Source organism: Pelodiscus sinensis, chromosome 6 (genome assembly GCF_049634645.1).
Source record: "Pelodiscus sinensis isolate JC-2024 chromosome 6, ASM4963464v1, whole genome shotgun sequence".
NCBI classification, from domain to species: domain Eukaryota; kingdom Metazoa; phylum Chordata; order Testudines; family Trionychidae; genus Pelodiscus; species Pelodiscus sinensis.
This window is the reverse complement of record NC_134716.1, coordinates 87,776,874-87,800,998: the sequence shown is the minus strand read 5'-3', so window position 1 is coordinate 87,800,998 and position 24,125 is coordinate 87,776,874. Positions and strand designations below refer to the sequence as shown.

The following is a 24,125-nucleotide window of genomic DNA, read 5'->3' as shown; positions in this document are numbered from 1 at the left end:
ACACCCGCTGGAGCTCAGCCGCACCACCCCTGCCTGCGGTGCCAGGGGCCGCTCCCTGTCCCTCCGCACCGTGCCCGGCGCTACAAGGCGGACAGAGCCAGCACCACGCGGGGGCGCGCGCGCTGGGCTGCGAACTCGCAACGTGGGGGCAGGGCCGCTCCGAGCTGGCCCCGCCACCCAGAATCCCGCGGCAGGCGCTCCAGCCCTTCTCTGCCGCCGGCCGGGCGAGAGCTGCGCGAGACCCAGACGCGCCCTGCAGCCGGAAAGGCAGCCCGGCTCCAGGGAGCGCTTCCGGGGTCACGGCAAGATGGCGTCTCCCATGGAGGTGAACTGCTGGGGAGGAGACTGGGGGCTGCCGTCTGTGCACCCGGAATCCTTGATCGTCATGGTAACGGCCGGAGTCAGGGGCCGGGACCCAATCAGCTCGCGGGCGGCGGGTGGGGGGGAGCAGTTCGCCCGGATCTGACCGCGGGCTGCGGCTGGCACCGCGCTGGGGGCGGTCCGGGAGGCGCCGGTGCAGCGGTCTGTGGCCCTGGTTCCCATCTCGGCTTCTGCAGCGGTGCAGCCGGGCTGGCCGGCGGGGATCGCAAACGCCTCCCGCCGCAGCCGCCTGCCCTGTCCGGTCCGGTGCGCTGCAGCGCGCCCCCGGCGAGAGCCCCGTCGGCCGCCGATGGCAGCAGCGGGAGCCGCGCCGCGATGCTCCGGAGGTTCCCCTCTATCCCTGGGCTGTGATTTGGCGTTTGTTGCGGTTAATGCCGGTTCCCTGACACCGACTGGCGCGTTATACACCCCTAGCGCGAGGCTCTGTAGGCCACAGGAAAGTGGGTCCGGGAGGCGCTTCTAGTCAGATACGCGAGCAAAAAGCCCATGAGTTGAAGAGTGTTAGTGCTTGGTTTTTTTTTTCGTCCTACCTGTGGCCCTGAATCTCCAAAGGTGTACATGACATAATAGTTTTCTAGCGTTAAACCTCAGGAGTTTGCAACCTAAATTACTATTCCTGCAATCTGATCAGTTTTGGTGGATTTTTACACCATTGTAAACCCCCTTTGAAGTCATTGAACCAGCTCAGGTGAGATTTCATGGTTAGGTAGGGAATTGCTTCCATGTCTTTTTGCATTTAGCCTTTGGAGACCATAGTAATGCTTGGTCTGTTTAAAACAGAGAGTTAATTTGGATAAAAGGTATTCTCTGTAGAATGTATCAGAGGGGTAGCCGTGTTAGTCTGAACTCCTCGTCATCTCTGTAGAATGGCACTGATGTTGTCACCGTTATCTATAAATGTTCTCACGTTTAAAAATTATTCTCATTAAGCATCAATATCTGAACTCCCTAAAGCAACCCTTTTGCAAGGAATAGAAATACGAGGAAGTAAGAAATTCTTTTAGCATAAAAGGATTAATAATGTAAGTTAAAACACATTGAATGTGCCTAATGAAATTGAGATAACGTGCCACTAATAACGTGATTATCCAGAAGTCCTCTGCCTTGCAATATCAATTCTTAAAAAGATCGCTCACATTTTTTCTCGGGAATCCTGACTAGACTTTTTAATACAACTTTTATTGCAGGCTTATGCCAAATTTTCTGGTGCTCCAGTAAAACTGAATGCTATTGATAACTCATGGAGAGCCCCAAAAGGTACTTGTTTATTTGTTTTTGTTATTTATTTTATTTTGGTGGTTTTGCTTGTACACACTAGCCATTTTACAAATGAAGGCCTGACTTTGTAAACACTTATGTAAAACTTTGGCATGTACATAAATGAATTTATCTATTTGACTTCTCGCTCTCATAGACCTAGTGAGGCAAGCCAGTCCTCGCTTACAGATAGCCCCTGAACCGGAGGCATATACTTACTACCAACTTCACTACCAACTTCACACACCAAAACAAAAACAGTAATCCAAGAACCCGTCCCTGCAACAAATCCCATTGCCGGCTCTGTCCGCACATTTATCCTTGTCACAGCATCATAGGGCCTAACCACATCATCTATATACCATCAAAGGCTCATTCATGTGTACATCTACTAATGTAATATATGCCATCATGTGCCAACAGTGCCCCTCTGCCATGTACGTCAGACAAACTGGACTGTCTGTAGGCAAAAGAATAAATGGACATAAATCCTATATTAAGAATGGTAATATCCAAAAGCCAGTGGCGGAGCATTTTAACCTCCCTGGTAACACAGTTTCAGACTTGCAGTTGTCCATTCTCAGACATAAAAATGTCAAAAACAGCCTGCAGAGGGAGACCGCTGAGCTGGAATTCATATGCAAATTTGACACCTTGAACCAAGATCTAAATAAACACACAGAGTGATTCTCACATTACAATAGGTAATTTCCCATTCATGTATTCTCACCTTTTCACCACTGTTGGAGATGAGCCACATCCATCAAGAACATAAGAACAGCCATACTGGGTCAGACCAAAGGTCCATCTATCCTGTCTGCTAACAGTGGCCAATACCAAATGCCCCAGAGGGAGGGATCACAATAGGTAATCCTCACGTGATCCCTCCCCTGTCACCCACCTCCAGAGAAATAGAGGCTAGGGATACCATTTCTACCCATCCTGGCTAATAGCCATTGATGGACCAACCTCCATGAATCTATCTAGTTCTTTTTTGAACCCTGTTAAAGTTCTGGCCTTCACCACATCCTCTGGCAAGGAGTTCCAAGGGTTGACTGTGTGCTGAATGAAGAAAAACTTCCTTGTCTTTTTTTTTAAACCTGTTGCTTGTTGATTTCATTTAGTGACCCCTAGTTCTTATAGTGGGGGAATAAGTAAATAAATTTTCCTTATTCACTTTTTCCACACCAGTTGTGATTTTATATACCTCTATCATATCCCACCTTAGTCTCCTCTTTTCTAAGCTGAAAAGTCAAAGTCTTTTTAATCTCTCTTCATATGGGACCTGTTCCAAACCCCTAATAATTTTGTTGACCTTTTCTGAACCTTTTGCAATGCCAATATATCTTTTTTGAGATGAGGCAACCACATCTGTACTCAGTATTCAAGATGTGGGCGTACCATGGTTTTATATAGAGGTAATAAGATATTTTCTGTCTTACTCTCTATCCCTTTCTAATGACTCCTAACATTATATTTGCTTTTTTGAGTGCTACTGCACGCTGAGGCTTTGTCTACACTGCAGGATTTTTGTTCAAGAAGCCTTTTGCGGAAGAGATCTTCAGCAAAAACTTCTTGTGCAAAAACGCGTCCAGACCTCAAAGCACATCGCAAAAGCAATGTGCTCTTGCGCAAGAAAGTGTCCACACTTCATGGACACTCTTGTGCAAGAAAGCACTGATTGCTATTCACAGAATGGCCATCAGAGCAACTGTGATTTTGTCGATAGGGGTGCTTATGCACCCTGGTGGAGCATCCACACCTGCCTTTTTGCGTGAGAGCTGTAGCGCAAAAAGAAGTTATTCCTTGTGGGGAGAGAAGTATCTCTACTGGCAAAAGCCCTGTGTTCTGCTGATTTACTTGCACAAAAATGTGCGTGAGGTGTGGACGCTCTGCCGGTTTTTGCACAAAAACAGTTTGTTTTGCACAAAAACCTTGTAGCGTAGATGTAGCCTGAGTGAATATTTTCAGAGAACTATCCACAATGACTGCAAGATCTCTCTCTTGAGTAGTTGTAGCCAAATTAGTCCCCATCATATTGTGTATATATAGTTGGGATTACTTTTTCCAGTGTGCATTACGTTACATTTATCAACATTACATTTCATTTGCCATTTTTGTTGCCAAATCACTGTTTGATGAGATTTTTTTTTTTTGAAGATCTTCACAGTCTCCTTTGGTTTTAACTGATTTAATTAGCACTGATGTCACATTCTCATCTCTGTATCCTTTTTTTTTTTTTTTTTCTTTTTTCTCTTCAGCATCTGAGGAAGTGAGGTGTAGCTAACAAAAGCTTTTGCTCTAATATGGTGATGTCCAGCCGGTTCTGAAGCTATTACGAACTAGCCAAACTCAAGTGGCCAAATAGCCACATGTGGAGACCCTGGCTTTAATCCCTAATAAGTTTGTTAGTCTTTAAAGTGCTACCAGACTTCTTGTTTTAGTGGTAATAGAGTTCTCTGATTTGTAAAACTAAGCACATTCATAAGTATTTGTAGAATTAGTTCCCATTTCAAATTAGATTGCATGTATCTGGTGTAAAATGTGTTGACAGTATAATTCTCACTCCTTAGGAGATGTGCCAGTGTTGATATCAGAAAACACTATAATTGCCCAGCCAGCAAAGATACTAAACTTCTTAAGAAAGCAGGTAGGTCTCAACTTGCTAAAGAGAAGTGTTGGATTTAGTTCAGTTTAATTTGCAACTTGTTTTTTCTCTAACTTGGAGTGTTTTTACTTGTCCCAATATATAGAATCATAGAATCATAGAATAATAGGACTGGAAGGGACCTCGAGAGGTCATCGAGTCCAGCCCCCCGCCCTCAAGGCAGGACCAAGCTCCGTCTACACCATCCCTGACAGATGTCTATCTAACCTGTTCTTAAATATCTCCAGAGAGGGAGATTCCACCACCTCCCTTGGCAATATATTCCAATATTTGACCACCCTGACAGTTAGGAACTTTTTCCTAATGTCCAATCTAAACCTCCCCTGCTGCACTTTTAAGCCCATTACTCCTTGTCCTGTCCTCAGTAACCAAGAGGAACAAATTTTCTCCTTCCTCCTTGTGACACCCTTTTAGATATTTGAAAACCGCTATCATGTCCCCCCTTAATCTTCTTTTTTCCAAACTAAACAAGCCCAGTTCATGAAGCCTGGCTTCATAGGTCATGTTCTCTAGACCTTTAATCATTCTTGTCACTCTTCTCTGTACCCTTTCCAATTTCTCCACATCTTTCTTGAAATGTGGCGCCCAGAACTGGACACAGTACTCCAGCTGAGGCCTAACTAGTGCAGAGTAGAGTGGCAGAATGACTTCACAAGTTTTACTTACAACACACCTGTTGCTACAACCTAGAATCATATTTGCTTTTTTTGCAACAGCATCACACTGTTGACTCAAATATCCATATAAATGGTTTCTAATAATACAAAGCCGTATTCTGCAACTCTTACTTCCGTAGAGTGTTCACTGCATTGTGACTACTCATAAGTAACTGTCACTCAAGTATAAGTAAAGCTTGCAAACTGTGGACTGCTATTAGCTGTTGGACTAACCATCACCCTTCTAAGGTTTACAAATAAAACCAACAAAAGAAAGCCTCATTGAGCAGGCTCACCCAGCCTGAGTTGTGTATTAAGTGTTCAAATAGCTAATTTTTCTAATGTTGCTGGTTTTTATAGATCACATTTTTACATAAGGTTTTTACATAACTGGATTACTCTAACATAATTTTTTATTTTTACTTTAAATGCTCTATTTTTAATTTGCTGTGGGGAGGGGTGTTTGAATTGCATAATAAAGAAAATATGGAACCCTTTTTAGTGATGCACATTTTGGCAATGTGCAGTTTTACTTTAGATGAGCCATATCTAGAACGTTAAGTTATCTGCAAAGGGTGGGAATTGGTTTGTACTGTTTTTCATAAGTAGGAAGAGGGCCTAAAATGGTATTGTCTCTTTTTTCCTCCCTACTTTCTTTTTACATTAGAAATTCAGTTCCTGTCTAGCCTGGAAGAGTCTCTGATGACTGGAAAGTTAGTGATATTTTGACATCAGAAGAATTAAGAGAGTGAAAGCTGAGAATTGGAGCTGGGAAAAGATTTTTAATCACACTGTTAAATAGGTGTTAACCCAAGAATTTTAAACTTCAGTGGCTAAGGAATCTTTTGGAGAAAAGACATCGATTAGAGATTCAATCTCTCTCTTTCCAATCAAGGTGTGAGAATAACAGTATGCATCCTCCAAGATATCCAAAAGGCCTTCCACCAAAACTGGAAAGAATATTTCCAATATGGCTAAACTTGTCTCTTTTTGGCAAAATGAACTTCCAAATCCTCTTTATACATGGTAAAGACTGAAAATGTGGGCACAAGGCCCATTTAAAAAAAAACCTCTTGCAAGTTATCTTTTTAAAAGGAACAGATATGGATCTGCATAAATTTGTGTGCATCTCTCAGCCTTATACTCTTTGGGAAGTTTCTCACTTCTCTAGAAACCAGGAACGGTACACAATAGTTTATAAATATATCTTCTCTTTTCTTTCCTTGGGCAGTGAACTACAAGGCTAACCAAAAGGGTCAAAATCTGATCTCAGCTGACTTAAATGGAGTTGATTTTCTTTTGACTTCAGTAGAATTACTCAAATTTATGCCGCAGTAATTGAGTCTAGAATTTGGTTTATGATACCATCAGACATTATTTACATTTTTAAAACTGTAACTTTGAAAAATAACAAGAATGTCTCTCTGAACATCACCATATGGGCATGAGATTTTACAGAATATTGAGAGAACTATCTGTTGGAGGAGTTCAGTACAGTATTGGGACCTGTGTAATACTTTTTGCATCTGTGTTACTCTGCTGCTTCTTGGAAAGCAGATAAAGCAGACTATTTTTCTGGGCCTTCCCAGTGGAGGCTGAAGATACTGGGAGCAGTAGAGAGCTTGGGCAGAGAGAGGTTTAGCACAGTTGGTGTGGGTGATTAAAGGAAGGAAATTTCAGTAGATACACATTTTCTGTTCTTAAATTGCCATTCACATGATCTGCTTAATAACTGTTTAGCTCTACAGAAGTCACCAATTGTGAGACTTTTTTTCTTTGTGAGATGTTTCATGTGACACTATGTGTGTGTTGCATATGTATTTTTTAACTTGACAGAAGTACAATGCTGATTATGAACTATCTGCAAAACAAGGAGCTGATACACTGGCATACATTGCACTACTTGAAGAAAAACTGCTTCCAGCTGTGGTAAGCATCTACAAAAATAAAATGGTGGTCAAGATAAAAAGTGATTAATAATTAAGGGCATTCTGTCCCTATCTATCCTGTAAATTTGGGGTGTGTTAATGCTGTGCTGTTATGTCTCAGATCTCTGACACCAATAGCTTGCCCATAAGCACAAAATCTCAACAGGGCTTCCAACAGCCTAGATATTCACTGCAGGGTGACACTAACAGCCTTTCCTGTCCCAAGTGTCGCCAAATCTTTTCTCTTCAATTTTTAGTGTGTCATACTCTTCCCTTCTAGTTCATCTTCCCTGAAGGCATGAACTGCACAGGCAGTGACAGAACCCGTAACTGATGCGAATGATGCCCCAAAACGTGTCAACTAGAAATTTCAGATTTGTTTTATTTAGTATAGTTGGCCCTCCCTAACTGATACCAAACAAGGGAGTTTGCAGGACTAGGGGAGGTCAATGCCAGTCTCTCTGCAGCTGGCTCTCTCCAGGGATGCCAGTCTCCCAGCTGGGCTTTCTTCCTGGCCAATGCCCCAGCTCCCAGGTTCCCCTCCTGGCTGCCAACCCCACAGTCAGCCCTGACCACTGGGTTCCCCTCCTGGTGGCTAGCCCTTCTGCTGCTGGCCTGGCTGCCTCTCCTCCTGCTCCCTCTCCCACCTCCCCCCAGCCCAGCTACACACCTGACCCCAGCCAGGCTCCCAGCTGTTGGCCGCCAGCACCTCTGTTGCTAGGCTCTCACCCAGCCTCTAGTCTCAGCAGCAGCAGCTCTCTAGTCATACATGGTCCTACCGGACCATGGATGTTGCCAAACCAGAAAGGTTCAGCTGTACTCCTGAATGAGATCTGGCATCCTTGACTATTTTTTATATTATCAGGGGCATAACTGTGGAGGTCTTTATAAACAATTTGGAACTGCTCAAAATGTGCTGGTATAAAGATGATTTAGCAGAGTCTGCAAACGCCCACAGCTGAACTGCCCAAGTTTAAGAGAAATTTCACATGTGCCACTAAAGTGTTTGATTTAGTCTTGTTTTGTAATGTATTCTATGACCTAGATCTATGTGTTCCCTGTACATCACATCTAGAATTGTAATAAAATATCTATCAAAAAGTAAAATTACCATCCTTAGCAAATATTCATGGGTTTTAAATACTTTTTTCTAAAGATATCCAGGGAAATTTTCAGATGAAAACTACTTTAAGATACCTCTAAAGAGGTATCAGTTGTAAATAAGTACAAGACTCCCAATATTTAAATACAAGTGTAAAAGCCTATGCATTCAAACAACTTTAACTCTTACTCTATTAATATCCACCAGTAGTCTCCATGCCTCAATCACATCTAATAGAGGCCATAAGCCTTCACCAACATATTGTGAATTACAGTAAAGCTATAGAAATCTGTAGCTGCTAAGATTACCTTTATGTTGGAGTTATGAGACTTTGGCCCCAGTTTGTATAGGAAAAAGCCATTACCTACCATTCTACAGGTCTACAAAATCTCACAAACAGATGCTGACACTAGCCTAACCTGTTAACGGTCGCCAGAGAGAAATATACACCAATATCTCCCTCATCCCACTTAGTTCTGTAAGGGTACAGCTACATGGCAGGGGCTAAAGTCAAATTAAGCTATGCAACTTAAGCTACGCAATTGACGTAGGTGAAGTCGAAATAGCTTAATTTGGCTTTTGGTGCTGTCTACGCAGCAGGAATTCGAAGGAAGAACACTCTTCCTTTGAATTCCCTCACTCCTCGTGAAATGAGGGTACAGGAGTCAGAGTAAGAAGTCCTCCAGCTCGACATTATTTCGAAATAAAGGCTTGCTGTGTAGTTGTACCCTGTCTAAAACCCATCCCCTCATTTTGTTCCTCATTGAAGGATACAGTGTATAATCTTTTCCCTTAATGAATTTGGTATGTGGTTTTGGGTCGACTTCACCCCCCCCCGATAGGTGCCCGAGGCTTTGAATTAAAAACACAGCAAAGCGCTTGTGGTTCCCAGTCCCACCACTACCACATTGCCTGGCAGCTGCCCCGGGATGCTTCAGCTTTTTAAAGTGCTCACAGCTCTAGCCCCTGCCGGGGTAGCACTGCATTTAAATAGTCACAGTAATCCCAGGCAGCTCCCAGGCAACACGGTAGCAGCAGTTCCGGGAGCTGCGAGCCCTTTAAATAGCAGCCATTTAAAGGGCTTGCAGCTTATGGGCCCCCCTGCTATTGGAAAAGCACCGTGAGCAGGAGCCGGGAGCCATTTAAATATGATGCTGATATAAATAGAAAGTGGCCAGATCAAAGTGTTAGGTGGGCTGGATCTATCCCCTGGGACACATCTTGCTGAGCCCTGATATGTAGGATCTGTTGTGGATTTTTTTAGAATTTCATTTTGAATGTTATGCATTAACTACAATGTCCTAATGCCTTAATTTAATAAGAGATAGGTAGAGCCTTAACTGTATCTTAATGCTTAGTGTGTGGGAATATAATTTAATATTGAGCCTGTTTTGTTTTTTCAATACTATAATTTCTGTTGTTTGTGTGACAGAGAACCTTACAGAGTCTTTATAAAGAAAAGCATAATGTTTTCATTAGCATTCTTATTGACTTTACTGTGTTGATACAGCTGCACACATTCTGGATTGAGGCTGAAAATTACTGTAGTGTGACAAAGCCATGGTTTGCTTCAAGGATACCATTTCCATTGAGTTTGTATCTACCTGGGAAGATGTCCAGGGAAGCACTTAACAGGATCCTGCTGACGAGGGGAGAGCCTCCACTATACAGTCTGAGTGAAGTGGAAGCACTGGTATGCTTTATTTTATGAGTAACTTAAGTACAAATTGGTACTGACAAGGGGAAGAATTGAAATGGAGACTTATGTGTTGTATAATGACAAATGCTGTTCTGCATACTGGTCTTCCCACTTTTTATTGCTCTTAGGTCACTTTTTCTCTTGTTAGATCTACCGAGATGCCAAAGAGTGCCTAAATCTTCTGTCAAACAGATTGGGAACATCTCAGTTTTTCTTTGGAAATACGTGAGTGTAAAACTTTTTATGATTGATAGTCAGCTCACACAGTGCATGTTCCAACATTATTGATTATTTGCAGGAATGTGTCATAATACTTCATAATAGGTTAATGTTTAACATTTATCTTTGAAGATAAGATCCAAAGAGAGATGTGTATGTTATAAACAAACATAGTACTTTACTGTCAAAGTCTGTTCAGTCAGAGGTCCTCGTGAGCCAAACATGATGATTTTTCACTAGACCCTGAAGTGCTTTCCCCACTTATTTATATGTCTTTTACTGATAATGGCCATTGCTTGAACAAAATAATTAAAACCAGGCCCATCTACTTTTACTGTAGCAAACTCCCAGTTTTGCCCACATTGTGCCACCTCAGTCCCAGGTATGGAAGTCCCTACATGTAGTAGACCCACAGAAGGTCTACTGTGCAGAGGACAATCCAATGTGTACTAGCGTGGTAGCTCTTTCCAAAGTAGTTCTGGGGGATTTGGAAGCAGGAAGGGAGGAGCAGAGATACAATGGTTATCTTAATCCAGTGGTCTCCAACCTTTTTACAGCCAAGATCACTTTTTAAATGACAGAACAAGCCAAGATCTACCGCCCCACCCCTTTCTTGAAGCCCCGCCCTCTCTATTCTCCTCCTCTCCATCACTTGCTATCTCCAACCCTTACACTACTGCTTTTTTCCCCAATTCTTTTGTAGGAAGAAGTTTTTCCAACATTTGACCTATTTAGCCTGGACCAAATGTCAGAAAAGCCCCTTCTTTTGGAAGCCCCCTTATTCCTCGTGGAAAGAGGAATATAGGGGTGACCAAAAGATCATGTTTGCTCTTCCACTAAAAGAAGCGGAAGAACAAACGCAACCCTGGATGCAGAAGAGTTTTTCTGGGAAGTCTCTGGAATCCTGAAAAACTCCTGCAGTCTAGCCGTATTCTCACTGGGTTGAGACAGGATGTGTAGGCTCCGGGGTGGGAATGAGGGATTTGGGTGTGGGAAGGGGTGAGAGGTGAAAGCTCTGGGAGGAAATCTGGATGCAGGAGAAGGTGGATAAAGGGACACTGGCTCGGGAAGGGGACTCCAGGCCGGGCACTGTTGGGCTCAAATGTAGGGTTAGGGTACTAAGCAAGCCACAGATGTCTGGATGTGAGGGTTCAGGAATTTGGGGTGGGGTATATGAGGGGCTCAGGGCAGGGGGTTCCAGTATATGATAGGCTCAGATCTAGGGTCTGGGGGAAAGGGGAGTGCAGGAGTGTTATGATGGGGGCTGGCCCTAACTGGGGGTTGGCCCTAACTGGGGGTTTGTTGGCCAGGCTTCATTTTCAAATAAAATACTATGTCAAACACAAAAAGTTTCTGCATTGTCTGTATTTCTGAGAAGGGCAGGGAACCTGTTTTGAGTCTGGGGTCACTGACACACGGAAAAGTTAGTTGAGGCCACACAAGTGAGATGCAAAAAAACCCTCCTCCAACCCCCCCCCCCCCCAAGCTTCACTAATGTGGCCCCAACTGTGTTGGTGGGAGCAGGGGACATAGTACTGGGGAAGGGTGCTAGTGGGTGCTTCGGCAGGGGACAGGGTGCCAGTGGGGACAGAGTTCTGTGGGAGGGGAGAGGGGACAGGATGCCGGGAGCCAGTGGGGACAGGTTTCTGGGGCTGGGGAGAGAGAACAGGGGAGTGGGGAGAAGGGGGCACTGGGGGCAGAAAGTCCACTGCACCCACCTCCTCCTAGGACCCCCTCCCCCAAGGGAAGCCAGTGCGTGCCTCCTCCGGGGCCGCTGCGTGCCTCCTGCAGCGCAGCCAAACCCCCGCGCGCGCCTGCCCATGAGCCAAACCCCCCTTTCACAGCACAGCCGACCGGTTGTTGGCCACGGTCTTAATCCAATTAAGTGGTTCCCACACATGTGCTTAGCTAGTGCCTACTTCTCTTTATGGGCTGTAGTGCTGAATGTACTTGTGCTTTGTGGCTTGTGAGTAGATTGTGTTTCCTTTCATAAAGTTTGTTTACTTGGCCTTTGCACAACAGACCAGACTGTTTCAGTGGTGGTGCAAGAAATGGTTTGTAATGTGACTTAAAACACGCACCATACATTGAAGCAAGGCTGAATTTTCATTCTGAAATTAGGCTGCTTGAGCTTGTTGGAGCCTGTCAGATTCCAAAGCTCTGAAGTTGGAACAAGTGCACCCAGCTTGATTGTGTGATGAAGTCACAGAATAACTGGTTAAATTGTGCTTTGCATTTTATTTGGCGTGTGTACGCTATATTGTTAATATTTAGTCTATTTCACCTTCTTTATAGGCCTACAACCTTGGATGCCTTTGTATTTGGTTTTCTTGCACCTCTTTATAAAGTGCACTTCCCTAGAGTCCAGTTACAAGAGCATTTGAAACAGCTTTCCAATCTGTGTCGCTTCTGTGATGACATCTTGAGTGGCTACTTTAGACTTAATGTTACAGGTAAGCAATGTTTGTTTTTCCTCTTTAACATATATATTCAAAAGAAGGATTCCTCTTTCCACTAGATGTTAAATTGAAACTGTATTAGCCAACTACAAAACTACAATTGTGGCTTGTGGTTTGTCATGTTGAGGTTGTGGAGAAGAAATGAAGTCATGATCAGTATCATTTGTATAGTAGTAGAAAGTAAAGCCTTTGAACAGTAGAGTGACAACAGCACTTGTTTAACATTTTAAGTGGCTTCTCCTGCTCCATTCTCTTATTATCTGTTATTTGGAAATGAGAACAAATCTACATTTGTTCTAGTGTATGAAACTGAGAAACCTGATTGTTCCTGTACTTTAGCTTAAACAGACATCTCCTTTGGGTTAAGAAGATAACTTGAGTCTGTGGCCAACTTTGGTGGTCCTTAAATCGAGCAGATTTCCCATTGAAATCAGGGGGAAGGTTTTGCTGAAGTATCACAGCATTTGGCTCTTATTTACCAAATTTTTCCTCCTGTATTTATAATCTGTCCCTTCAATCAGGTTTCTGTTCCTTTTGTCAGAAACAACCTACCAATGTATGTCACTCCAAGACCCGTAGCGTAGTTCTTTTTCCCTCTTCTTGTGACTATCGTAAGAAGTTCGTTTGCTACTTTTGCCCAGCACATGGATATGGTCCTTTAACTCAAGTAGAAGAGTTTCATGCTTTTAGATCAGTGGTTCTCAAACTTTTTGGCCCTTGGACCACCTGGCTTAATGTTAACCTTTCCGTGGACCACAAGTTGCCAATGGAAACTCACCATTAATTACATAATTATGCCCAAGCCATTTTGCTACTGCTGCAGCTAAGGAGAATGATTTGATTTAAATTATTTAAAAGAATAAGCGTTTTAACTTTCTCATGTTAGTTTATCAAACTTCATTTTAAGTAAAGTAAAATATTTATTTATGTCCAAGAAAAAGGGTTTCAATGTTTTCTTTCTTTATGGCAGGGGTGTGGGGCCATTGACCCACAGAAAAATCAGTTGGAGAACCACACAAGTGGGAAGCAAAAAACTCTTCCAAAAAAACCCAAACCCTCACTGATGTGCTCCCAGATTGAGACACTTTATTACTCTGGTGCTCCAGATCCACTGGGTGAGGGGAGAGGACAGGGAGGACTAAAGGAAAGGGCCTCCCATAGGCCAGATTTACTTTCCTGGGGTCCCAGAGTTAGTGGATTTTGTGGCCTCCTCCCCCTTAGCCTTAGGGTAGAGACAAAAATGAGGGGTTCAGTGTGTGGGACAGGGCTACCAGCAAATGGGATTGGAGTGCAGGATCTGGGCAGGTGGTGGGGAGCAGAAGGGGGTGAGAGTGTGAGGTCTGGGTGGGAGATAGGGTGCAGAAACAGGCTGGGAGTAGGGTGTCTGGCTGGGGAAAGGGAGCAAGAGCAAGGGAGGGTGCAGTGTGTGGCCAGGAAGGAGGGTGCAAGAGCAAGAGAGGACGTAGGAGCAAGCTGGGAGTGCATGGGCTTGGCAGGGGGAGGGTGTGAATGAGGGGAATTGGGGTTCAGGTGTCTGGACATGGGGGGCACTTATTTGACTTCACACCCCCATTGTTCCCAGCCAGTGGAAGCAGCGGGGAAAGCCTCTGGACAGCGAGTCACTGCACTGCCATTTCCCCAGCGGGGTGGAGAAGTGGGGAAGCTCAGCCCCCCCTTCTACAGAGCTGAGAGCCCTCACTGCTGCTCCAGCTTTGTGGTTGCTGCGCAGCCGCAAGGCTGGAGCACTAGGTCCGGCTTGTCACATGGGGTTGGGGGTGAAGAAATGCCAACCTTCTCCACCAGACGTGGCTCGTGGAGAGAGGGGCTGCATAGGGCCAGTATGCAAAGTGAGTTGGGCAGGAGACTGGGGGACAGCTGAGAAGAGGGTTAGAGAGTGTGGAAAAGGTGGAAGCTGAGTAGGACGGAGCAGTGGGGTTTTGATGTTAAGGTGGAGAAATTCTGGTCTGGGTGAAACCTGGCAGGGAAGGGACCTGCATGAACGGGTAGTACCCAGGGCAGGGATGGGGCCATGCTTAGGCTGTTTGCATAGCTGAAACAGGGCGTTTGCAGTGGATACAAGGAAGGTGTGGGCTTTGGTCTGGACGTGATTAGCTCACTCAGTTATTGCAGTCAGTCCCCCACACCACCTCTTCTTCAGGCCCCTGTTGGATCGGTGCTCTCCGCACCACAGCGTTGTTGGTGCAGCTGGGGTTATGTCTACGCTACCTCCGGTATTCCAGAAAAACACTGCTGCGACCAGGGAATGCATCCTGTTTTTTTGGATCAGTTTCCCAAAAAAAACCCAAATGGGCATGTTCTTTCGGAAGCCCTGAATTCCTCATTTTATGAGGATTAAGGCCTCTTCCGAAAGAGGAGGTTTTTCCCTCATTTGGCCCCATGTAGACAGGCCAAATGTCAGAAAAGCCTCTTCTGAAAAAAGAATTGGAAAAAGGTATGCAAATTGTGATTTGCAATTTGTGCACCTTTTTCTGAAAAAGAACTGCAGTGTAGACATAGCCAGGGTCGGAAGAGGCTCAGGGCTGCTGGTCTCTGGCTTCCCCAGAGACCAGCTTTCCTCCTCATCTCCACCTTATCTGCTGCTGGGAGGGTAGAAGGAGTCATCCGAGGCAAAGCTGCAGGTGTCAGGCAGCTTGGAGAAATCCTCGTACTCCTCATAGTCTTCCTCCTCCTCCACTGCCACCACCTGCTCCTGCTGCTCCCTACTCCAGGCCTGTGGCTCCTTCTCCCCCTCTGGGTTGGGCTGGACCTTCTGCTGCTCCCCCTTCTGCCTTCCCCCAGGGCCCTGCAAATCCCCAGCCTCTATCCCTCCCCAGACAGGAGCACCATGCTCCCTGCACTGGGGCTTGTGAGAGGGGCTAGGGGGTGAGGAAAAATTACCCTCCCAAGGGGGCCACTGACCAAGCTGCTATTCCTGATCCTCACACAGAGAAGGGGACACCCCCATGTACCTAGACCCCCACAACTTACTCTCAAACTCCCACAGTTACCTCTCCTCTTACACTTCACAGCTACCCCACTCAACTACTTAGAGGCTCCTACAGATAAACCCCCTCACTCACTGAGATCCCCTGCCCTGTCCACATCCTAGCACCCAGTGTAGACAGCCTAGCTACCTTACATCTGTCTCCCAGCCATATGTAAGAGTGGAGTGGACAGGGTCTGGCAGGTTCCGCATTCCTAGAGCTCCCGCCTTTGTGCGGGACGGGAGAGGGAGTGGGTTAAGGGAGTTGTCATGGTTGGAGGACGCATCAGGGCCTGCCAGGTTGTCTGGAAAGGACGGCAACTCCAGCAGCTCCCAAAGAAGCTGGGATAAACCCCCGGCTGAGCAGAAGAGGGGAGGCTCCGCACTAGGAAGTGCTACCATCTTGAAATCCCCACGCATTCCGCTTTCACATTTCCATCAGGAGCAGATGGAGGAGCGGTGAGAAATCCCCCCTGTTCCCTCTGCCTGGTGGCCATGCTTTTCTGCATGCCCCTTCTGCCCCTTCAGCATAACCGCCCCACTGCTGGGCATCCCCTTCACGCATGTCTATTTACGAACATCAACCTGCAATTGGAAAATTCCCAGGAGCTGGAGTTTCTCTCTGCGAGCCGGGTCTGGTGCGGAGAATCGGGGCTTTGTTCACCTCCACCCCTCTGTGTGCTTTCCTATCCAAAAGCCAGAGCTGGTGCTGCAGCCTCACAGCTGTGCAAGGTCCATGCTGCGTGGAGGAGGAAGGGGGCTGAAATTGAGTTGTGGACCTCCTGGGAGGAGGCCATGGCCCACACTTTGAGAACCACTATTTTAGATCCAGAGATCCCAGGTTCAGTCTGGCAGATAATCCAATTGAAACTTTCCATTGTTGTAACAAGGAACCTTGTTTGTAAAGGGTCAAGAACCACTTTATTCTTGCCTTTAAAGCATTTCAAAAATTAGAAGGGTGCACCTGTATCTATATAAGAGTTAAGGTTCAGGGTTTCAGTTTAAAAACAAAAGGCTACAATCTTATCTGTATTCTCTATACAAAGTATTATTCTCTGTTTCTAGTGGTGGAAAAACTGCATGATCTTTCTTTAAAAAAAAAAAAAAAGCTTTGTAAGAGACTAGTAAAGCTCTTCTAAATTTCTTTCTGCTTTGGTGATTTAGGCTTATCTCCATCTGGACAGGATACAGTAGATGCAAATCTGCAGAAACTCACACAGCTTGTAAATAAGGAATCCAACTTGATTGAAAAGGTTATTTTTCTTCAGTCTTTATTTTCCATTAGTTCTTGTGACTTTGCTGTTGACTTTTCTTACTGTTCTTGCATATTGGTCTATATAACAGAGTTATGTCAATGCAAAGGCACTTACGTTGATCTAACTGTAAAAAACTACACTAAAATGTAGTTCCCACCGATGTAACTCAGCCACTACATTGACTTACACCTCTCAAAGAAGTAGAGTTAGTAGCACTTTAATCAATGTAGTCAGGACCACACAGTGTCAATGTAAACACTGCAGAGCATGCTTCAATGTTGCTGCCTTTCAGTCCTGTCTCACAATACCCCATGTTAACAGTTAAATCAGTGCTAGCGCTTCAAGTGAGGATGTGCACTGCTGAAACAAGCATAGTATGGAGATGTAAAACCTATTCAATTACTGTGGTAGTTGTATGTTGATGTAAATTAGGTTGACTTAATTCTGTACTGTAGACTTGGCCTAAGTAATCATTGTAACTGTACAATGCAAATTCTTCCTTTCTTTGTTTCTTTGCAAAGGTTAGTTTGCATAGAAAAACATGAACATAATGCCATACAACTATATATTTGAGAGATCTTGTTTGTGAGCAAGCGACTCTGTCTGCTTGTTCATTTGTTCAAGAATTCTTCCTAAGAGCTAGGACCATCAAATCTGCAATGTAGCTTCCTTTTAAAGCAAGGCAAGAGTTTGGTTTTGCAGGTGAGGAGCTGAAGCTCCACCACAATATGTGTTCAAGGACACACAAACCATACAGAAAAAAGACAGAATCACCAGGCAGGTGAAAGGAGCTGGCTGAGGGCACCTGCTCCCCTGTCCGGGGCTGCCCCAGCTGTTTCTTTTGGCAGGGGGGTTACAGCTCTCTCCCTCCCTTTGCACGGGAACATTGCTGGTTGTTCCCCTTCATCAGTGAGTGAGGGGAAAGTGCCCAGTTTGCTCCATTCCTCACTGTGACTGGGAAGCGCAGAGGTTAGATGAACCTGGACCTGCCCCAGTTGGGGGACATGCACCCCTACCCTGGCTGTGCCCGCTGAAGTTGCAGCAGCCAAGGAGAGGCACTTACCTGACCCCAAGCTGCTGTGGTGAGAAAGGGAAGGGGTTGTCCTCTCTCCTGGGGGTAGCCTGCATAGTGAGCTCCTTATTGCCAGTCCCACCCCAGAGCAATGATTTTAATGGGGGAAAAAAATTGAGTTAGGTACCTGAGCAACACCAGGTATACCTTCTAGTTCAAAATAAAACAGTAACAGATTCTTGTTCTTCCTGAAGTAATTGTTTTGTTGTATTCAAAGCAGTACAGTTGACAAAGAAAATACAGTGTATTCAAACATTGAAGGATAACACAACATGTTAGTAGGAGTATGTATTATTTGCGTCACAGTAGCACCTGCACCATGGCCCCCTTGTGCTAGTCTCTACACCCATGTAAAATATGCAGGTCTTGCCTCAGATCTTGTCATCTTCCAAAGGCTTGCATCAGCAGTTTTCTTTTGAATAAATGCTGGTAACTAGCAGAATTTGGTTAACTGTGTCTCTATGAATAATTCAGATTACTAATTCCTTATTCAGGGAGAAAATAATGAGAGAGGCAGTTTTTCAGTTAGGCCTGAAGTTCAGGTAATCCATATCTGTACTAGAGACCAAAAGTCCTTCCCATGTAATTGTTCAGGGCCTTGTGTGAATACAGGCAGTCCCCGAGTTACGCGGATCCGACTTACGTCGGATCCGCAGTTACGAACGGGGCCGTTCCTCTCCCTGGTCTCCAGCAGACCAGGGAGAGGAAGCAAAGCGGCGGAACACGTGGGCAGCGGACAGGGCTGTCCGCTGCCCACGCGCTCCGCGGCTTGGCTCTGCTTTGCTCTGCTTTGGCCCCCCCCCCCCGGTCTGCAGACCAGGGGGAGGGAGGGGGGGGGGCAAAGCAGAGCCAAGCCGTGGAGCGCCCGGCCAGCTGACAGCCCAGATGCATCTGGGCTGTCAGCTGACCGCGCGCTCCGCGGCTTGGCTCTGCTTTGCCCCCGTCCCCCCTGGTCTGCAGACCAGGGGAACGGGGGGAGGGGCAAAGCAGAGCCAAGCCGCGGAGCGCGCGGTCAGCTGACAGCCCAGACGCGACTGGGCTGTCAGCTGGTCGGGCGCTCCGTGGCTTGGCTCTGCTTTGCCCCCTCCCCCCCCGTCCCCCTGGTCTACAGACCAGGGGGACGGGGGGGAGGGGCCAAAGCAGAGCAAAGCAGAGCCAAGCCGCGGAGCACGCGGTCAGCTGACAGCTGTCAGCTGGCCACATCCTCCGCGGCTTGGCTCTGCTTTGCCCCCTCCCCCCCGTCCCCTTGGTCTGCAGACCAGGGAGACGGGGGGGGGGGGGGGGGGCAAAGCATAGCCAAGCCGCGGAGCACGCGGGCAGCAGACAGCCCAGACGCGTCTGGGCTGTCCGCTGCCCGTGTGTTCCGCCGCTTTGCTCCCCGTCCCCCTGGTCTGCAGACCAGGGGGACGGGGAGCAAAGCAGAGCAAAGCCACGGAGCCCGAGGGCAGCAGGACAGCCACGGCGTGTCTGGGCTGTCCCGCTGCCCCCGTGCTCCATGGCTTTGCTCCGGACACCTGTGGTACAGCAGCTGGGGCGCTGCCAGTTGGTCCCGTAGCGCCGCTCTGGGCGCTACTGGACCAACCGGGCAGCACCCCAGCTGTTCTGCCCCAGGCGTCCTGATTCAGTCACTGCTGGTCAGATTCAGCAGCGGCTGAATCAGGACGCCTGGGGCAGAGCAGCTGGGGTGCTGCTGGGTTGGTCCAGTAGCTCCGAGGAGCGGCGGCGCTACTGGACCAACCCAGCAGCACCCCAGCTGCTCTGCCCCAGGCGTCCCCAAGTCAGCCGCTGCTGAAACTGACCAGTGGCTGACTACAGGAAGCCCCTGCCCCAGGCTTCCTGGAATCAGCCGCTGATCAGTTTCAGCAGCAGCTGACTTGGGGATGCCTGGGGTTCTTAAGTTGAATCTGTATGTAAGTCAGAACTGTATGTAAGTTCAGCAGCGGCTGAATCCGGACGCCAGTTCCGACTTACATACAGATTCAACTTAAGAACAAACCTACAGTCCCTATCTTGTACGCAATCCGGGGACTGCCTGTAGTCTTATCAGTTTTGAGATGCCTACATGATTAGATCTACTGCAGTCTAACACTACCCCTTTTATTATGTTTATCACCACTTAAACTGGCAGCAGACAGTTTTTTCATGGTGTCCCCTAAAATGTGGATCTTGTTCCCTGTGGACATCTATTTAAACCCATTCCTCTCCGTTTGAAGACCCAAAGGCTCTCATATGTAACTATTTATCATTCCATCTAGGAACATTCCTTCTTTCCCCATGTCACTCTGTATTTTTGATCCCACATGGGTCCGTCAGAAGTTCTGCATTCTGTTCTGTGCTTGTTTCTATGGCTGTCAGAAGCACTAAATTACTGGAAAAAATATTTGAGGACTCTTAAGCATTTAAATCACTAAAAATGCTATCCAGATGTGACTAAAATAACTTTCAAAGAAAAATATCAATGTATCAAATGGTTTGTTCATGAATAATGTAGAGAATTTTCAGCATTAGTTATTGATTATAGTATATTTGCTGAATTTTATGCATGGTTCTGTGTGAAGTATTTCAAATTCCATTTATTTCTTCTGGGAAGTTAAAATCCTTTTATTCAGAGATTGCTTTTCATGTGTCTTTGAACGGCTGTTATCATGCTATTTTAGCCTTATATCATATAAATCTTTAGCTAATTGAAATTCTACCAACTCCTCTGAATCACTTCTGAAATTTAAGGGTTCACTTTTGCAAGGTGCTGAATGCTGCTTCTTGTGCTGAGCATGCTAATGTACCAGTTGGATTTGTCAGCTGTATGACTTTTGATCCAACAGAATTTGGCTGTCATAAAGCTGATACATTGGATTCCTTGGAGAAGGTCTGTCACACCATTCTCTCAGTGTTCCCAGACAGATGGCTCAAGGAAGAGCCTATAGAATCATCTTACCACTTACCTGCCATGGAGCTGAGAGTAGAAAGAGCAGGTTGAGGCCACTTGTATGAACATTCATGACTGGAACCTGGTATATGGGCTGTTGGCATGCTCTGTGCTCTTCTGTACACCAGATTCAGCTTCCATTTTGTTTTTGCAGATGGACGATAACCTTCGTAAGAGTCCTCAACATCCCCCACGGAAGCTGACAACACTCAAACTTACTGCAACAGGAGAAGAAAACAGTTCATTGAATCGTTTGTCACCCTGAAAGCCTGTGTTGCCATATATGTTTGTTTGCCTTCAAATAATCTCAACTTCACAGTAATTCTCTACATAAATGTGGTCTGGCAAGGGGAAGAATTCCCTAATATCATATAAAACATCCCATTTGTCTGTATTCCTATAGGAAAATGTATAGCCCAATTTGACCACACACTAAGTTGAAGATAGAGTGAATTTTTAAACAATGTACTGTATGAAATTGCCTTAACGTCTGCAGATTTTTGCCTTTTGGCACATTTGTTGACTTAGAATTCATTTTACTTTTAAGATTTTTGGTTTTATTGTAACCATGTTATAGCTTGACCAGATTGCTATACAGTAGTGTAGCTACTCAGTCATCACTTCTAGCATTTTTCTAGATTTTAGCAGATTACCAAATTCAGTTCTAAAATGAGGAAATAATGAACGATTGTCTTTGACAGCAGACAAGAACTGAAAAGCAATGAGGGATGTTTGCCATTTTTTAATGCGCTTTCACAAATAATGTATTGTGTATATCTTATATTTAAGAGTGTGTATATTTTAAGTCACATTGCATTGGTAGGAAGCACAGTGACCAAATATACTAGAACATCACCTCTGAACCTCTGTTGAGATCTGGCCTTAGTCAAACAAGTTTCTTGAGCCTACTGGATAGCCAGGCTACAGAATCACAGCACAAAGTACAGTAGAAAGATTGGAAGTGTTGGTTCAGTAAAAGCAAAAGACCAGACTACCTGGTCTGGACTTAAGTTCATTGGTTAGGGTTGTGTGAAGAGGCTTGCAGGCCTTTCTACAACAGGCCAGTCTCTAACCTGTCATCAGTGTCTCACTTTTCATAAGCACTATAATTCACCCTAAAACTAAAGCCATTTAATCTTATTCTTTGACTATCAAGTCCTTGTGAATGTCACACTGGAAACAGATTTTTCAGAATATATTCTTTATTGATTTGTTAAAGGAGATATGTGAAATTATGTTCCCTCTTAGCAGCACAGTCATTTACAGAAATCCAGATAATTCTGAAATTTTGATCTGTCAAAGATGCTTTATTAATGATATCAGATTACTGAAGATGCTCAGCCAAAATGCAAACTCTTTTCATCAAGTGTTAATTCAAGATTTAGTGTAAGAGAATGATGATTTAGATGGGTATATGTGCAAGATTACTACTAACTTCATTTGCCAAGTCCAACTAAGAAGTCTCAACATTTTTCCTCTCAATTTTTGCCATGTTCAGTATATGTAGATAAACTATTTATACAGACAAGTCTGTGGATTGTGTAAATACTGTAATTTTAGAATATTACTTTATCAGCAAGGAATGTAATCTTAACTTTAATATATCTTATTTATAAATAAAATGCTGAATTTCCAATGGATATATGGAAATAATCTTTGTTACATGTTACTTCTAAAATGTTTGTTTTAGCAATTTGAGACATACTGAAACCACACACAATAATTGAATAAGATAACTTTCATGTACGTCCCCAGGATTGTCAAATGTTTTGAAAATTTTTACTGTCTGCATCTTGACAAGGGATTTAGAATGTGATCATGTTGCATAGTTTCTCCAAAGTTCTTTCATAATCTAACAAGCATGTAATTGAGAAGAAAAGTATAACTTGGTTAGTTTATTTTCTGAATACGTGCTTGCCCTTTAAAACCTTATTTTGTAAAATAGTTGCATTCTTGCACTGAAATTAAAGGAGTTTTTGAAGCACATCTTATCCAGAACTAAAAGTTTGTATTTGAGGCTAAGTTTCTTATGGAGGTGTTTGAATATATGAAGCACTTCTACAGAATGATGAAAGGGAAGCTTAATTATCACTTGGGTAGAATAAGGAGGACCAAGAGGTGGATTTGTATATTACATCATAGATTGTTTAAATTTAAATAATCTTTTTCGAATAACTTAATTTTTATATTAAATATCTTATAAAGGCTCCTCCAATCTAATTAAATGAGTACTATTTTGTTGTTGGCCAGACTACAATCAAGCCCCATTTAGTCTTAATCTATCAGTTAGTTAATATTAAGTGATTTTATTTAGTCGCTACTCTCATTCCAGTCAGTGGATATATCATTGTTAAATCTTTTGTGCAGTCCAATATTTAAGCAATGTAACTCTCATGTAAAAATATGCTTCTTTATGTGGAAATCTTAACCTCTGGTCTCAAGACAGATACCGGATTATGTGTGTGCTATACTCCAGTGATGAGCAGTTTGCTGAATCAGTTGTGTCATTTAGTGATTGTCTCAGGCTCAGTCTGAGAATGAAAATGAGTAGGCCTATCAAGTCAGCATGCAGTTTTGTGTGAGCTAAGGTATATGGTTTGGTGTGGATGTCAAATGTTTAAATATAGTTTGTACATGTAAGTCCTTTCAAAAAAAAAAATAAAGCAAACTTTCCTGTAACTAACTTTATTTTAGTTGCAGGGACATTTTTAATAGCATAAAGAATAAAATTAGAAGTATAAAGAATGCGCTGCAGTAAATGTGCTCTGTTTTTTCTATTTTTTTTTCTATTTTTTCTGAGAATCTTAGTGGGGTAGGATATGTTCTTAAAAATAATTGCGTTTTTATAAAGTTACAACACATATGCCAAAATGGCTTAGGATTATATTAAGAAAACCACTCAAATTATTTGATTTCTGGTTAAAATACTTTTCCAGACTCATAAAATATGTACCTCTTGTACTCAACGTTATTATTTTTGGCATTCCAGGGGAAACCATTTATAGTGGTATTTCTCATACATAACATTAATCGATTTTTTTCTGTTATATTTAAATCTTGTTGCTGTAGATCAAATGCTCAGCTGATATAAGCTATTGAAAGAGCGGTTAAACACACCGGTCTTGTCGGAGATACTACTTTGACATGTTAGATTTAGAATTACTGATTTAGACCCTCATTCATCAAAGTACTTGAGTATAATTTAAAAGCTAAACCTGTGGTTTAGTGCTTTGCTGAATCGGGGTCTTAAATCACAGGAGAATGCTTAGCACCTTGTAGGATTGTGAAGTGCTGAATTCTCTCAACACTCACTGACAGATCTCATAGGAGTTCTGAGCTTGCTGCATTACTGAGCCATTGATCATAAACACTGGAATTGATATTGGAGCAAGTTAAAGTCTAGACCAGTGGTAGGCAACCTCTAGCCTATTGGGAGTCTATGTGGCTCATGAGACATTTTGTTTACTGTTGCCCATTAGAGTTGACAGATTCTGCTAGTTTCCGTTTGCATCGTTTTTC

The 24,125-nt window shown here is 44.3% G+C and overlaps 1 protein-coding gene across 3 annotated transcripts; it reads left to right on the top strand.

Moving 5' to 3' along the window:
• The first annotated feature begins 163 nt into the window (after nucleotides 1–163).
• On the top strand, nucleotides 164–23,365 carry MTX3 (metaxin 3). Of its 3 annotated transcripts, none has more exons than XM_075932347.1 (9): nucleotides 164–325; nucleotides 1,569–1,638; nucleotides 4,212–4,288; nucleotides 6,799–6,891; nucleotides 9,503–9,685; nucleotides 9,840–9,916; nucleotides 12,206–12,363; nucleotides 16,517–16,605; nucleotides 20,761–23,365. In XM_075932347.1, exons 1-9 carry the CDS (start codon nucleotides 308–310, stop codon nucleotides 20,869–20,871), a joined length of 876 nt encoding a protein of 291 aa, XP_075788462.1. In that variant the 5' UTR covers nucleotides 164–307; the 3' UTR covers nucleotides 20,872–23,365. The 3 variants fall into 3 exon arrangements, with proteins under 3 accessions (XP_075788462.1, XP_075788460.1, XP_075788463.1); XM_075932345.1 differs by having other exon boundaries at nucleotides 164–388; XM_075932348.1 differs by lacking the exon at nucleotides 16,517–16,605 and having other exon boundaries at nucleotides 164–388.
• The last annotated feature ends 760 nt before the right edge of the window (nucleotides 23,366–24,125 follow it).